The sequence below is a fragment of the Euleptes europaea genome, chromosome 11 (assembly GCF_029931775.1).
Source record: "Euleptes europaea isolate rEulEur1 chromosome 11, rEulEur1.hap1, whole genome shotgun sequence".
Lineage (NCBI taxonomy): Eukaryota > Metazoa > Chordata > Lepidosauria > Squamata > Sphaerodactylidae > Euleptes > Euleptes europaea.
Window position 1 is genome coordinate 44,034,381 of NC_079322.1, and position 16,663 is coordinate 44,051,043.

Sequence of the window (16,663 nt, forward strand, 5' to 3'; positions counted from 1 at the left end):
TATTTACCTTTTTTGCTGCAGGTACTCTATAGTCAGCTGAAGATTTCAGTTTATTATTGCTCCACTGCAGAACTATTTGCCGGATTATGAGTACATTAAGCAACCCAAAAAGAAATGTAACTATAAAGATTATGAAAAAGATTCTACAGTAGCTTGGATCATTAGAGATGCATTCTGCAATAAGAAAGAAAACAAAAATAGGGATTACCATAAAGATCTAATAAGTGAGGCCTTTGTATTATTATCAGGAACTCAGTTACCATTTGCAAATGATCTTTATCTAACCATTTTACTATGCTAAAAATTGAATAAATGCAATCATATATATATATGAATTTATGTATGTCAAGTCATGGAAAGAACATTCATGAGGAAGATCTTCAGCTTTAACATCACCAATACAGCATAATTATTATATTGTATAATTATATTGAAAAGCCAAAAGTAAAAAGTACCAAGATCACAGACTAGTTTTGTTAGCACCTCAAATCCAGAACTAGGGACAAAAGGTGACTTGGTTGAGGTCACTGAAAACACCAATGGCAAAGATAAACATTAGCCCATGTTATTGTCGAAGGCTTTCACAGTCAGAGTTCATCGGTTCTGGGCTGTGTGACCGTGGTCTTGGTATTTTCTTTCCTGACGTTTCGCCAGCAGCTGTGGCAGGCATCTTCAGAGGAGTAACACTGAAGGACAGTGTTTCTCAGTGTCAAGTGTGTAGGAAGAGTAATATATAGTCAGAAAGGGGTTGGGTTTGAGCTGAATCATTGTCCTGCAAAAAGTATCAAAGGTACTTTGATTGCAGGACAATGATTCAGCTCAAACCCTACCCCTTTCTGACTATATATTACTCTTCCTACACACTTGACACTGAGAGACACTGTCCTTCAGTGTTACTCCTCTGAAGATGCCTGCCACAGCTGCTGGCGAAACATCAGGAAAGAAAATACCAAGACCACAGTCACACAGCCCGGATAACCTACAAGAACCGATTAGCCCATGTTCTCCGGATAAAATTTTTAGTGTTCTATCAGGCTACTCTGTCTGTCAATAGGCTTCAATGTCCACAAGCATCAGAATTCTATTTGTGAATTTTTCAAAACATAAAACATCAAATGTGCCTTTCAGTTAAATGTGCTCCCAGCAACATTAAGGGGGGGAAAAAGCAACCTCTGAGATTTTACACGCCTCCTGAATTCCACAGCAGCTTGAGCCAGGAAATGAAATTATGGCATTGGCAGGTCTTTTGCATGGGATGTAGAGATTCAGGCCCACATTTGGATTCAAGATCCAGTGGCCACCTGTTTCTCTGTACTGAACAAGTTACTCACCTGTGTTAAAAACTTGATAGAATGAGACCAAAAATGTACCTTACATACAAGTGTGTGAAGAGTTACCTCAAGAGGGATTCTGACAGAATGGCAGTCACTCCATGACAACCATTCCACCTCTAATGGGGGTGCTACCTTTATGAAGGGCTTCGAGTTCCTCGTATGTGTGACCTCATCTGGGAATAAGCAATCCTTTAAGGGTTTAAAAAAGGGACAGCTCATAATTGTATTGAAACATTTAATCTACTTTGTTTGTTTGTGCCTGGTATGAAATAACCATATAAGGAGAAATGAAACAGATAGTAATAATGGGATTACAGAGATATTTCTTCCTGCAATACTCTGACTGGCTACGTCAACAGCAGATTAATTTCTCAAGGGCATGGAAATACCCAACATAGCAATGCTTGCCAATTACATTACATGTTGTTATTTAGGTTTCACTTTCCCTGGAGGAAAAAAAAAAGAGATTTGCCTTTTAATTCCTACAAGGAAATATAAATACTAGTGAGAGCAAGAAATAGTATCTATAAAAACAACATCTATGTAAGCACTAGCACTGTCTCTAGGAATTCATTTCATGTGTGTTCATTTGACACACATTGAAATCGACCTGCTCTGGGAAGGGGGAAATGCTAACACTGGCACCAGGGTCCTGCAAGTAAAGCAGCTCCTTTTAGGACTTGCCAGATTCTTACCCTCATGGCAGAATGCCAGATTGGTGCCAGGCTGTCCCTCTGAACCCCCAGCTGGATAGTAGCAGGTAGGGCCCAGGGCTCAGCCTCTTCCCTGAGGCCAAGAAAGGACAAGAAGTGGAACAGGCTGTTTGGTGGGAGGAAAGCACTTGGGAGAGGGTGCTGGCCACCTACTGCCCAGGCAGGGCTAGTTCCTGGGGTGGGACTTTAAGAGTGATAGTTGGGAGGTGAAAGCGATAGGCTGTAGCCTCTCATGGGATGAGGTCTTATTGGAAAGAGGGTGGAGGTGGGGCCAGGGCCAGTGTGGGTAACAGGACTAGGAAGCCAGCTTATGAGGACATGCTGGACCTTAGCTCCTGATGCTGGAAGGAGTAATGGTTGGGGGAGAAGAGAAAACCGTGGCTCCCTGTTCTCCTCACTTCCAAGGCCATTTGACAGCAAGGTGCTTAGGTGCTAAACATAGCTATGGGGAGACGGGGCCACCACCCACTCTCCCACAATAACCAGAAAAACTCTAAGCAGCATTACAGCAAATCATCATTCTGCACCTGCTGACCAAGGAAGGACACATATTCCAACCAAGCGTTCCTGTGTCAAAAACACGACAGAATGAGGAACTCTTTCATGTAAAAACATCATAATAGGTTTGTAGGTTGTTTTTTTTTACCTACCTGAAGATTTTTCAATATAATGGGCCCTGTAAGTGCAGGAGGCTTTGCACTGGTCAAGAGTAATTTGAGAGGAATTAGAATGATGACACGGCACACAGTTCCTGTAAAGAAAAGTGAAACTGAGTGGGTTCTTGAAAGCTGAAAACAGTAACTGATAATCTCAGACCCTTTTGGTTCATATCTTCCTAGCAATGAACAAACAGCCTTGGTTCAAGGTCGCTCAAGGCAGGAGATGGTCTGGCATCGCATCTAACCGTAAATTGGACTCCTACCATTCTCCTTGTTTCAGTGATTGCCAAGAGAAAAACGAGTGGGACAGTGTCTGTATTAAAATTACATGATGTTTAATCAAGAATGTAGCAGAACTGTGCTCTTCAGAATACAAAAGCGGTGCGAAGGGCATAAGCAGTGCAATCCTAAAACTTCTTTCTTGGGAATAATCCCCACTGGAAAGACCTGAGTAGAATTCTCATCAGACCTGCTTAGGATATTAAACAACCCTATCACATGCTTCTCAGAAAACGTCTACTCTAGAAGCAGCTGATTTAAGACACAGGAGCCATTTCTACCTCACTGAGGAATTAGTCTTCAATTATCTCCTTTCCCACTGCCCTCTTTACATTTGGGGAAGTGAAGGAACAGCTGGCCAAGAGTGCTCGGAAGTGTCCAAGAGAGACACAGAACTAGACAGAAAGACCACGTTTCTGGCTGTGCCGGAACTACAGAAGTTACTTTGTGCTCATTAGCAAGAAGCAAACAAAGTCAGCTTCTGATCTCTGTGAAGAAAGTACGCTTTAGCTTACTTCGTAAGGGAGGGACCACAACATATGCTTTACATGTCTGACACCTGGATAGCTATTAGAAGTCAGAACATTCAGTTCTGAGGTAGATCAATATAATATATTGACTCAACATAAGATAGCTTCATGTCTAATTAAACAATATCCACTCACAGAAGCATCAAACTGAGGCCTGAAGAGACCGTAACAACAGCTTCTACCCACATGGAGGGGCAGGGAAAAGAAGAAAGAAGGCAGGAGTGAAAAGCAGTTAATAAACTCAACCCCACTGTATTGTACTGGTAGGCCAGAACTGTAATCAACCTTAATTTCCAATATAAGCAGTTCAGGAAAAAAGAAAGTCTTTTATCGTTTATGCCCTCCTGAGTGTTATGCCAATGACCCATGAAGGATAGTCCAGAGCAAACCATACACTCAAACCCAGTCTTTTCTCAAGAAGGACAAGATTATTTCCTTAAACAAGATGATTTGCCAATACTCATTAGGGGTGTTCACAAAAATATATATAGGTATTTTTCAGATTTGGGTATATTAGGCCTTAAAATTTTTCAGGATTCTCAAAAAATATCAAATCTCCATACTAGCATGGTTCCCCCCCCCTCACTTTTTTGGGAAATCCTGAAAATTTTGCTTTTGTAGGCACCTTTTAACAATAGCTGGCAATCCTGGAAAAGCAAAAGAACAACAACAACAAACAAACAAACCCAAAAAGCCAATTTTGGGGGGCTTTTTCCGATTCTGATTTTTCGGCTACAGTGAAAGGGCACCATTTTTTAGCAGGAAAAAAAACGCTGAAAATGTATTTTTCAGCTTTTTGGGGAGGAGTTCGGCAAATCCAAATGCACACCCCTCCTCAATACCCTCCCAGAACTACCAGCCACTGGCGAGATGCCACACAGAAGTCTATATACAGCAAATTAAAAGCAACAAGTTCAACTTGTAAGAAACTTACCACTTTTCACTGCAGGTTGTACTGCAAGTAGGGCAGAATTCACACAAGTGACCAAAACTGTTGTAATCGGTGCACTTGCATTTTCCACACATACAAGTTCCTCTTCCACTGCAGATCTGGCCATTTGAGTTAAGGCAGTGCTTTCTTGAGGATGAAGGACACTGGCAATGGTCACCTTCCCAGCCATCGAAACATCTGCATTTGCCTACTTCACAGTCACCATTCCCTACAACAGCAAGAGAGTGAAGGGGTGAGGCGGCCTACCCTATGTCACTCACTAGAGATGAGCCTGAAGTTCTCCCAGTTATTAAGACCTAGGCTACCATACCCTGTGCTCCAACACTCCTGGGCTAAGAAACCCAACAACCATGGATTCACTCAGTGGCCTGGGACAAGTTACCAACTCTTGGCTTCAGCTTTTCATTTCCAAAACAGGAACTATACTGACCAACTTCATAGACTGTTGTGGAAAAATAAGTTTGCTTACTTGTAGGTACCTGGAGAGTGATCCACAAACAAAGAGAGACTGGCCAAGAAGGCAATTTGGGAGGAAAGCAATGCCTAAAGGTTGAGACAGAACTTTCCTGATACTTGTTTGGCTGCAGCTGACAATGCCCCAAACTACCTATTATCCCACTCAGATCACATATCACTGGACGGAATGTCAATTTGGGTGTGAATGCTAAAACAGGAAGGCAGGAAGAAGAAGAAGAGTTTGTTTTTATATGCCGATTTTCTCTACCTTTTAAGGAGAATCAAACCGGCTTAGAATCTCCTTCTCTTCCTCTCCCTACAGCAGATACCTTATGAGGTAATTGAGGCTGAGTTTGAAGAGAACTGTGACTAGCCCAAGGTCACCCAGCTGGCTTCATGTGTACATGTGGGGAAACCAATGCCGTTCACCAGATTAGAGTCCACTGCTCATATGGAGGAGTGGGGAATCAAACCCAGTTCTCCAGATTAGAGTCCACCACTCTTAACCACTACACCACGTTGGCTCTCCATGCTCCATACAGCAGGAAAAAGCCATGACTGTGTGGATGATTCTTTAAGAGCAATAGCTATAGGTGAACAACCTTGTTTTTCTTCTGAGGGGTGTCACATATGGGTGATTAGTGAGCTTTCCTGGGGAAATAAAAGCCAGTCTCTTTAGGACCTTGATATACCCCATATGTATGTTCCAGACATCAATACATAGTGGTTGCTCAGATTTCCCATTAGTACCTACAGGATGAGATGAGGTCTTGTGAAGGACACTGTTGAAGGGCTTCCCACTCTAGGTGACATGCCTGAAAAGCCGCTCATTATATGATTTTTCTGGCACCACCTTCAGTGGTCAAATAAACTGACAAGTTATGAATATTCTGGACATTAATTTTCCCCCGCATAAAGTCTTTTCCCAATTAACTATTTCAACACTAGCTATGGATACTGCATAAAATATTTTACTGGCATTCCTTGTCTGCTTTGTGGCTACAGTGTCGTATGTTTATATATATGTTTTAAATTGTTAGTTTAATGACCATATTAATCTTTTTTGGCCTTTTCAATTATAAGAGCCAATTTACTTCAACATGAGCTCCATTTATTATATGAGTCTGCTACTAAGACATGCTCACCTCTCCACCATGGAATATTTCCTAAATCTGGTGAAACTGCCATGTATTTATATCAACTGTACACTCCAGAAGTGCGCAGGGCTTTTTCACTAGCCAGACTTAATGAATTACCATCAGCCTTACTAACTGGCCATTATACTGGTGTCCCCCTTCCTGATAGACTGTGTCCTTGCTTTATGGAAGAGACGGAAACCATTCAACATGTTCTCCTTCGGTGCCCTTTGTATCACAGATTACAATTAAAACTCCTAAATACTAGTTTGATTCAGTTGGAGGGATTTTCTAACTGTTCAAAGATTCTCACCCTTCTTAATAACCAGGACCCTAAAATTATAGAAATTGTGGCTAATTTTTTTATTGGTGTGATGGCAATTCACTCTTCCTTTTAATAAGTTATGTTGTGTCCTTACTGTACTTGGATGAATGTTGGATATGCCAATAAAGGTATCTGAACTGAAACTTAATCTTTTTTATGTTGCATATTGCCAATTATTCTAGCCGCTTTGAGAAGATGATGATGATAATAATAATAATAATAATAATAATAATAAAGCAGCTTTATCCAGTGAGGGCTTTTGAAACAGAACAAACTACAGAAAAGACTAAAAGCTGAACTGGTAAATACAATAGAGTTATAGGGCTTACCAGCACACATGATTCCAAGGTGATATGGGCAGGAAAAGTCATCCTTCTCACAGTATTTACCATATATTGAGCCAAGTTTGGTTTTTCGGCAAACACACTGTCCATCTATGCAGTCTCCCTGACCACTGCAGACTGGATGGTTCTTCTGCATCTTGCACTGCTCAGAAGGTAATTCATCACTGGAACTACAACTACTACCCTTACAGGTGGACATGTCAACATCTAGAGATGTTTCCTCGGAACATATTCTTCTGTGCTTTATGCTGTCCTCACATTGACAAGAACATCTTGTATGTATATTAACCCTGGTGGATTCATTGAAGCCGATCGGTTTAAGCATCACATATTTTCCCCCTCCTCCAACTGAACCACATCCTTTCATGGCAATGGATATGTTGAAGAGCACCTGTGTTAACAGTAAAGGACTTTCACTTACTGTAGTGTCAAAAACAGTCCTGTGTTTCACTGTGACATTAAGAATACAGTGATTATTGATTTCAAAGCAACTAGAAAGGAAAACACCATCTGTCACCTTTACCCATCTGTCACCTGTAATCTTGTTTTTGGCCACTGAGGCATGAATTATAATTATAATTTAGGGCAATCATGCACCTCTCGTAAGCTTGCTGTGTGAAACCAGCAGCCCTGCCCCCACACTCCCCGGCTCCACAAGCACCTTGGCAGCCAGTAGAATTAAACTGTGGAATTCACTGCCAGTGGAGGTAGTGATGGCCATGAGCATAAACAGCTATTAAAGGGGTTTAAACAGATTCATGGAGGAGAAATCCACCAATGGCTCCTGACCATGGTGACTGAAGAGAGCTTCCTTATACACAATAGCAGAACTCTAAATACCCATGCTTGGAGACGGGAGCAGGGGAGGGCCTTGGCCCTGTTTCTTGGCCCTCCAGGGCAACTGGGTGGCCACTGTGTGGAACAGGATGCTGGACTAGATGGACCACTGGTTTAATCCAGCAGGCTCTTCTTATGTTCTTAACAGGTACCTAGCAGTATTCATGGAGGACTGGACATGCAAAAGAATAAAACTAAATAGACTTGTTAGAACAAAGACAATAGCTCTGAAGGCCACCCATTAGAAACTCTGGAAATAGAATGAATGGTGATTTAAAATAGAAGTTTCACTTATGGTTATTTGCCTTCAAATCTGTTATTCACATTCTTCAAATGATCAGACATATATAAAATGTACGTAGACACATCTTGGGCTCAGATAGTACAGGGGAGTTCTAAAAAGTTCTAGAAAGCTCTTAGCTTGCCTTGAACATGGATATCCATGAACAGAAATGGCTACTCTTAGTCTGAATTTAAAATAAAGCTCTGTACAAATAAAACCAATGAACAATGTGGAGTGCCTGTGGCCCACAGCAGTTTACTTTAAATCCATACAAAGACCCTCTTTATAAAATGAAAAGAAGTTTATATAAACATTAAAAAAATCCATCCCTTTGGGGAACAAAAGAATGTTCATACTTCAGCTGTAGATTTCACATTTTTGCATCCTTCAAAGCCTGTTTTTCTACTTCCGTCAGGACAGATTGCAGTAACATTGACACGTATATCTTGGATTGTGTTATCCACCTGAATTTTCACTTCAGAGAGCAGCTTCTGAAATAAAAACAGAAAGAATTCCATCACATTGCAACATTTTAGAATCCAGTAAGTATTAGCATATCTGACTCAGTGGATTTCATCAAAATGGCGGGGGGGGGGGGGGAGCTTATCTGTGACCACCAATAAAGGAATGAATTGTTTTCCACATAAAGACTCCATTATGTATCATACAGCCACAGATGGGGGAACTCGTTATTCTATAAGAGGATAGCAATGCCTGTGTTTCCAGCTAACTATACTGTTGTAGGATGAAGTGCGTATGACAACAGAAAATGCTGTTTGAATCCAGATTCACCTCTTAGTGAGGAACTATGAGCACAAGGAGCCCCCTTGAACACGTGGTGGTCAAAACCCACTGCAGGGGCCTCCTAGACAGTGCCGCCAATGGATGACAGAACTGTCACTGTGCTCGCTGACAACTGTGGCAGTCTTAGGATGAAAAAGCATGGTCGCTTTAGCCTCCTTTATTCCCTGTTTCAGCCAGGATTCAGCCAGGATCGAACGCACGTTTGGTGAAACGCATGCATTCGATCCTGGCTGAATCCTGGCTGAAACAGGGAATAAAGGAGGCTAAAGCGACCATGCATTTTCACCCTTACTCTCTAGTTCTTGCTAGGGAATGCAAGTTTTCCCTCCCTAGTTCCATCTGTTTTCCTTCCGAGCTCTCTTTAGTTGTAGCTGGTTTCCCCTGCTCTGACCTCTATTTTAGAACAGCAGCCAATAACGTATCATTGAAGTAAACAGCAGCCCACAACATAGAGAACAGAGTGGAACATAGTTGTGTCGGTGACTTCCTTGTTCCCTCGAAGGCCTCCATGTCTGAATGGCCAGCAGCAGTGTCCTTCCTCATGGGAGCACAGAGTGCCTATGGCAAGAGAACATTCTAGTCTAATCCTGGTTCACCACTTAATAAGGAACCGTGTGTTATTTTAAAGATTATAGTATAGTTCTAGTCAATCATTCCCTCCCCTCAAGTGATGTGCTAAATTCTAAATGTAGGGATTAAAAAAAAAAGGGAACAAAAATGCAAACCCCCCCCCCCCCGTATGCAATAGAACAGGGCTGTTACCATAAGATTATTCCAAATCTGTTGGTTATCTGAATACACTACACATATGCTTTCAACATCTAATTAAAGGTAGAATACAGGGGAAAGTAATAAAGTTTAATCAAAATGGGGAGGGGGGTCTTTCTTGGTTAGTTCATAGCCCTATTTTATCATGAGCAAATATGAATCAAGTATTTGTGTCCTCATCCTTATGAGAGATTTCTGAGATTTTCTCTGGCTATCTTGCTATATTATAGCTGTCCTTGGAGTCTATTGAATAAGTCACTTTAATACCGATGTTAGGAAAGCAGCTAGTACAGAAAGGAAAATAACTTCGCAATTATACAAGATCTTCAGAAACAAATACCTCATAAGCATCGACCACCAAATCACTAAGATTTGCTGCTTGTGATTCTATCTGCCTTGCAATAGTACCAGGCAGCAGAGGCAGAAGGTCCTGTGAAAGAGAAATATACTCAAGGTTACGATGCCAACTTAAACACAGCCTTCTTTCAACAAAAAATGAAGATTAAAATACCTTATACCAGTGAAACTGGCTTCCTTGGACTGCAAATATTACATTAATATTGTTGTCTATGAGTTTTTCAGAAAGTTGACCAAGTGATGGATGCTCCTGTAAAAAAACAAAACAGAAACAGGGACCAATAATGTGACTACTTTCACCTCCATAGACAAAAACAAACAGGAAATCTAATATATGTGGTACGATCTCTGCTTGCTTGTACCAGATTGGAGATTAATTACAAGCGCTGCTTGAGAACCGAAACAGTGTGAAACAGGTGGCATACATTAAGGCACAAAACAAAACAGAAAGGGTCATCAAAAACCAAACACAACGACAGTTATCTGCATGAAAATATAAGTAGAATCCGATTGATTATAAACAGAAATATTAACTTGACATACAAGATTCAAAACAATATTGCAAAATGCCACAGAGAATCTGAATGTCAACTACAATCAAATGGAAAAGATTAGACTTTCACTTCAAGTTCAAAAGGTTGGATTTCAGACTACAACTTTGGAAGATCAATGAGGCAGTGGGAAAATGCCACCCTTCAACCAGCATTGTGCAGTTTGCCTCGGCCATTGTGCAGTTAGCCTCGGCTAGTGGAACTCTATGCCTAGTAGGGTTGCCAACCTCCAGGTAATAGCTGGAGATCTCCTGCTATTACAACTGATCTCCAGCAGATAGAGATCAGATCACCTGGAGAAAATGGCCACATTGGCAATTGGACTCTCTGGCATTGAAGTCCCTCCCCTCCCCAACCCCCGCCCTCCTCAGGCTCTGCCCCAAAAACCTCCCGCCGGTGGCGAAGAGGGACCTGTCAACCCTAATGCCTAGTGAGGTTCGGGCCCTGTGCGATTTGAAACATTTCCACAGGGGCTGTAAACCTGAGCTATTCCACCAAGAATATGGTTGAGGACAGTGACGGTTTCCATCTGGCTGGCCTCTCCTCCTTCTCCTCCTACCTGCCTCTGCTGTGCTTCCTGCTATTGTCTTGTTTTGTTGTATTTTGTTGTTATTCTACCATTTGGTAGTAGGTTATCTTGCTGCTAAAACTGAAGGCGAGTAGTTTTTATCACTGTTGAAATGTTATTGTAACTTATGGCTGTTTTAATTGTTTCAAATGGTTGTAAGCCGCTCTGAGCCAGACCTAGCCTGGAAGAGCAGCTTAAAAATCCAATAAAATAAAATAAAATAACACCTTAACCTTGCCATTTTCTCAAGACTTTGGGCTATATAACCATTTTCTTATGGTGAGCTCAGGTTTATTCTTTGTATATACTTTCTGTTGTAACATGGAAACCCTGTCAGGATAACTAGAATCCAGAGGCAGCCTTTACTGTACCTAGCTGATTGTGATAGGATGTAACCAGCCTGAGTACTGAGTACTCAGTAGGGAGAAGGGAGAAAGGAAAGAAATCAACGGACATCTGGCCAGAAATTAATTAGGGCAACATCTATCAAAGGGTACAAACATGTTCCCAGAACGTTGGCTCACAATCACTAAGCAGATTTTTGTTAATACAAATTACCACAATTAGCATACCGCAGAGCTTATTTTGGAACAGTTTGGTAACAGTTTGTTGCTATTAAAGCTTTAATGTTGCTTCAGTTTCAAAGCTTCGCCCACTTTCCACAGATGTTCTCTGGCTTCTCACCACTAATTTTGCAGACAAATACAGATTTAGCACATATCACAGGAACTTCTGCAGTTAAGTAGGGTAGAGGGTCTTCAGTCTTGCATCTCCCTCTTGTATTAGGTAGCCCACATTTGGTTGAGCACAACTCTTTTTTGAGTGGATGTGGCAAATTTCTGCTGAACTCAGTAAGCCTGAGTTATGGTGTACTCCATTCTATAATATCAAGGACTTAAATTCTAGTATGAAAAACCTCCATTCTACTCAAATACAGCCCATATTGTTAACATAAACATGCTACTCACATCATTTATGAAGGGTTTTGCTAAAAATAATGGGCTCCTTTCTACATTCAACCCAACACAAATAACTAGAAGTGCATATGCTTAACAGGTAGTGTTTTCTACCAGGAAGGGCTATAGACAGAAATGAAAATTTATCAGAGGCAAGCTAGTTAGCCTATTCCACTGAGCCTTACTGTTAAAATAACTGTTAAAGGATCTACTATTTATTTTCTTGGAACAAAACATTTTAAAAGACAACAAGAAAAAGAAGAAATATTTAAAACCAGCACACTGCACATTAACAAAATAATTTGATACTGAATGTAATTTTTGCCTCCATAAAGGAACTGATTAGTCAGAAGCACACAGGGGGAACAATTCTGTCTTGGGTAAACTTCTCAGACATATTAACCTCTTCTGGCTCAAGATTCTAGCAAGACTCATGCTAGTTATAGTGACTTTTCCGTGTGGCATATACCCTAAAGCATGGGTCTCCAATCGGTAGCTTTCCAGATGCTGTAGCTCATGCATCCTCTAGAAGATCCAGGAAAAGACTGTGAAAAGACCTGCTCTAGGCTTTTTAAAAAGTAAAAATCTGTTTACAGATTTTTCTTTGTGCTGTTTAGAAGAAAGCTTCATTTCTGATGCTCTTCTTAGTCCATGTTCTGTTTCTAGGACAGAACAACAGTTAGCAACATGCTAATGAGTGGGATGGAGTAGCTTGGGATATTTTTCATTACTCAGGAGTAGCTCTCGTAGCTGAATAAAGCAGCAAAAGAAAAAGGGGGAAAGCAGCCTATGTAAGCATTTAAAGTCTTTGACCGTTTATGCTTGGTAATTAGCAGTGCGTTCCAGGCTGACGTGCCCCGCATATATATTTTTTTCTTCCAGCTGAACTGTCATTTTAGATGTCACTGCGAAGCTGGTGCATTTCTTAAGAGCCCCTTTAACGCGACCTTTTGTATTTGCTCCGCCTCCGCATCGAAGCATTTACGGAAAGAATCATGAAAAATCACAGCCATGGCTTAGCTATGCAAACAACCATTGCTAATGGCTATGCAAACGAAAGGAATGAAGGAGCAGGCGATTGGGGGGGTGGAATTTGTTTGACTTTCTCCTCTTGCATCGGGACTGTGAATAGTCATTTTAAAGGGCGGATTTTAAAAAAGCAGCTTTAAAAAGCATCAAAATCACCCTGCACAAACGGCCTTTGTGATATAGATTTCAGTCCATTGCCTCACTGATATTCCCTTCTCTTCCCCTCCCAATTAACACACAGCCCATAGTTACTCACACTGCATTGACTGGGAGGAAGCAGACTGCCATCCTCCTTCCTGACCAATCAAGAACTTTAAACAGCTTGAGTGAGGAGAGATCTGGCAGAAGTTCATGTCTTCCCAGCAGTTGTTTCTCATTATGGAGGCCCTCTCAAGCTTTGGGAACTATGGTCCAAAGATAACACCATCTACAACATATACCTTACCATACTGGTTGCTTTGACGTACACGTTATCTTTCAAATGGCAGTTTCCGTCATTAGGAACTACTATCCCTGCTAATTTACTGTCAAGAGCGAGATGAGAAGTCTGGTCTGTCATCATGAGAAGAAGACGCTTTGCTTCCCTGCGCCAACCAATTTGGCTCTAGGAAAAGGGAAACAATTAATTCTGTATGCTTTTTAAATAGAAAAGTGCAAGTGAAGAGGTTTTATTTGGCACTGCATTGCTCAAGGGCAAATTTGTAATGGAAAGGCTACAGTGAACATCAGTTTAATATACAGCAGCCATAAGGCAGTTATTGACTTAAAAGTCTGGGATACATACTTAGTTACCACCTTCAGGGCATAGGTCTCCTGAGGTGATGTTGCAAAACGCACCATCAAAATTCCACGCATACCGGGGGTCGGTCTACATTCTGTGAAAAGGATGCTTTTTTCAGCCTATCTCATCATCTCTCTCTCTCTCTCTCTCTCTCTCTCTCTCTCTCTCTCTCTCTCTCTGGACAATCTCCTTCTGTGAAATTTGAGTCACATACATTGTGATATGCTGTTAAGTCAACTGGAAATCTCAGCTTGGGACAATAGAGCTGTATGTGGCAAACTGGACAGATCCCTAGGGTTGCCAGGTCCCTCTATGCCATTGGCGGGAGGTTTTTGGGGTGGAGCCTGAGGAGGGCGGCATTTGGGGAGGGGAGGGACATCAATGCCATAGAGTCCAATTGCCAAAGCGGCCATTTTCTCCAGGTGAACTGCTCTCTATTGGCTGGAGATCAGTTGTAATAGCAGGAGCTCTCCAGCTAATACGTGGAGGTTGGCAACCCTAATAGACCCCAGGGCCTGGTCAGTGGCTGGGGGCCTGTCACAGCTTGGCTGAGAGTAAAAAGGACTGAGCCGAAAAGAGTGTGATGTTGCTGCTGGGTGGGTGGGATCTGTCTGGGCAGCTGGAGAGTTTAAAAGGCAACAGGGAGGTCAGCTGGGGGGAGGAGAACAGCGCCCAGGGGCAAGCGACTGCAGTTGGGAGGGCTGGGATGTCAGCAGCTGGAGGAGCAGAGGCGAGAGCCAGTATTGGGAGGCCCGTCTCAGAAGCAACTTTAAGACCACAAGAGAGCATGGCAGCAGAGAAAGCAAAAGTAGCACCCACAGGAGTTTTCAGGGCTGCCCCATTGGCTCAGGAGGCCATGGGATAAGGTCACACGACCAAGGAGCATGGGAGAGCCTTAGACTATAATAACTCTGCATAGGATTGCCCTGCAAGGTGATTTCCTCCCAATACTAAATTAGTTCTTAGTATATACATTAAAAATATCTAAGAACCACCTTATAAATATGCTGGCATTGACCACGTGTTAGATTGAAAGGTTCTGTGTTCTACTGATACGGAACTTTCTTCCAGTGCCATGTATTTTCCACCAGTGGAATGCATTGTTTCCATCAGAGGAAGACTTTGCTGCTAGCAGAATGGAACTTTTGGCCCCAACCCTATCTATATCACAGACACAGTGAATATTACAATGTGTTTCATTGTAACAACAACTAAATAAGTAAATATCCATCTGGCAAGGGAAGTGGGGGAAAGACTAGTAAGTAGAAAGGCAATATTGGCTAAGTTGAATCATTAGCGGATAAAGTTCACTCCTAAGAGAAAGTTGGCATGTTTTTCTTCCTTAGCTAGATATCTACCTATCCTTTCACTTATTTAAAAACCCTGCATTTTTTAAAGAAGTGCAAAACCAAACAATGCTCCTGTTTTACTGAATTAAGTTATATAATAGGATCACAAGCAAATGTGATATAATAGGATCACTATACATTTACTGTTATTTTTTTTTTACAAAATGTATACCCTTTCTGCCCTCATTAGATGGCTAACACATTAAAAACATACATAATAAAAAATGCCTTCAAAACCATTTTATTGAAAACAATAAAAAACTACATTAAAAATTAAAACCAAAGCTAAAACATGCATCCAAAAACATAAAAATAACAATTAAAACATAGGGCATGGAGAAGGGATCATGAGGGAATGCCAGATGAAAGAAAAGAGTCTTGAGCTGCTGGTTGAAGATGGTGACAAAAAGGAATAGACGAGTTTCCCTGGGGAAGGAGAGCTGGACTTTAGTGCCATGACTGAGAAGGCCCTTCCTCAGGTTGCTACGTGCCTAACCTCAGAAAGTGGAGGCATCTGAAGCAGGGTGTCGGAAGATGCCCATAGTGGTTGGGCAGATTTGTAAGGGATTGGGCAATCCTTCGGGTCCTTGATCCTCCAACCCCTTGAACTATGCTCAGGAACAAATTGGGATCCAGTGTAGATGGGCCAAGACTGGAGCAATATGGTCCCTATAACCCATTCCAGTCAACATTCTAACTGCAGCTTTCTGCACCCAGCATTCTTCAATGTATACATAAAGTGGGCAATAGGTAGTAGTAGAAAAACTATAGGAAAATGCATTGCCAGTATTGCCATATATGAATGACATGCCTCCCATGTACTTATAGCAGCCTTGCCAACAAAATGAGGAGTTCCAGAAGACTTCCTGTAGAGCGTTTGGTCCGAGCGCCATTGTTTCCTGGGGCTCCCAGGAGACACCAAGAGTCGTTTAGATTTGGAGTGCAAAAAGCACTCCAACTCGGTCCTAAATAGTGGATCGGGAAGCAGGAAATTCCCCTGCAGCCTTCAAGAGTGGTTTGGACTCCCATATTCTCTGAGAGAGCTTTTATTAAGCCTCTCTTAGACTTGGAAGTTGTCTCCGCCGGCACATAGGGGCCACCATTGCCACGGACGACTCTTTGGATTATAGGCTTTGACCTCCTCTATACATTAACATCAAATAATCTATGAAAAGAACAAGAAGCCTCACCTTTGGAAGTCAGAGTGAGTAAAAAGACACTTTTTGCCTTTATCTTGATTGAGAAGACCTGAATGACGATACAAACACCTACGAAAACCGGCGACTCCCTGCCCAGCGTAACGAGACTTTTAAAATAAACAAATGCCATTAAATGAACTGACTAAGACCTTATCAACTTGATCAGTGAGTAGACGCAATAAAAGGGACTTTTGAATGACTTTACAACTACCAATTAAATGCTTTGAGGGGAGGGAGGGAGACGAAAACCTTCCCCCCCCCCACTTCCGGCTTTCTTTGATTCAATGTCCAGCCACGTCGCCTCTTAAGACCGGAAGATAATAAGAAGGGCTTTGTTACCATCGAAAAGACAGGGCAGATTGGAAGACTTGAAGTGAATCTCCCCGGTGTAACCATCAAATCGTTCCTACCATTTAACCACCGAGAGGAGACGACGCAGGGTCTATGATACTG

The 16,663-nt window shown here is 41.8% G+C and overlaps 1 protein-coding gene across 2 annotated transcripts in view; it reads right to left on the bottom strand.

Moving 5' to 3' along the window:
• Positions 1–16,663, bottom strand: part of ITGB8 (integrin subunit beta 8) — a 31,924-nt gene that overhangs the window by 293 nt on the left and 14,968 nt on the right. The window contains exons 5-12 of one of the 2 annotated variants that reach the window (XM_056857483.1): positions 13,327–13,485; positions 9,932–10,027; positions 9,761–9,850; positions 8,205–8,339; positions 6,714–7,119; positions 4,450–4,675; positions 2,698–2,798; positions 8–174 (exon numbers count right to left, since the gene is read on the bottom strand). In XM_056857483.1, coding sequence (XP_056713461.1) covers positions 8–174; positions 2,698–2,798; positions 4,450–4,675; positions 6,714–7,119; positions 8,205–8,339; positions 9,761–9,850; positions 9,932–10,027; positions 13,327–13,485 — 1,380 coding nt within the window. The remainder of the gene's footprint in view (positions 1–7; positions 175–2,697; positions 2,799–4,449; positions 4,676–6,713; positions 7,120–8,204; positions 8,340–9,760; positions 9,851–9,931; positions 10,028–13,326; positions 13,486–16,663) is intronic. The other variant, XM_056857482.1, reaches the window with a different exon arrangement.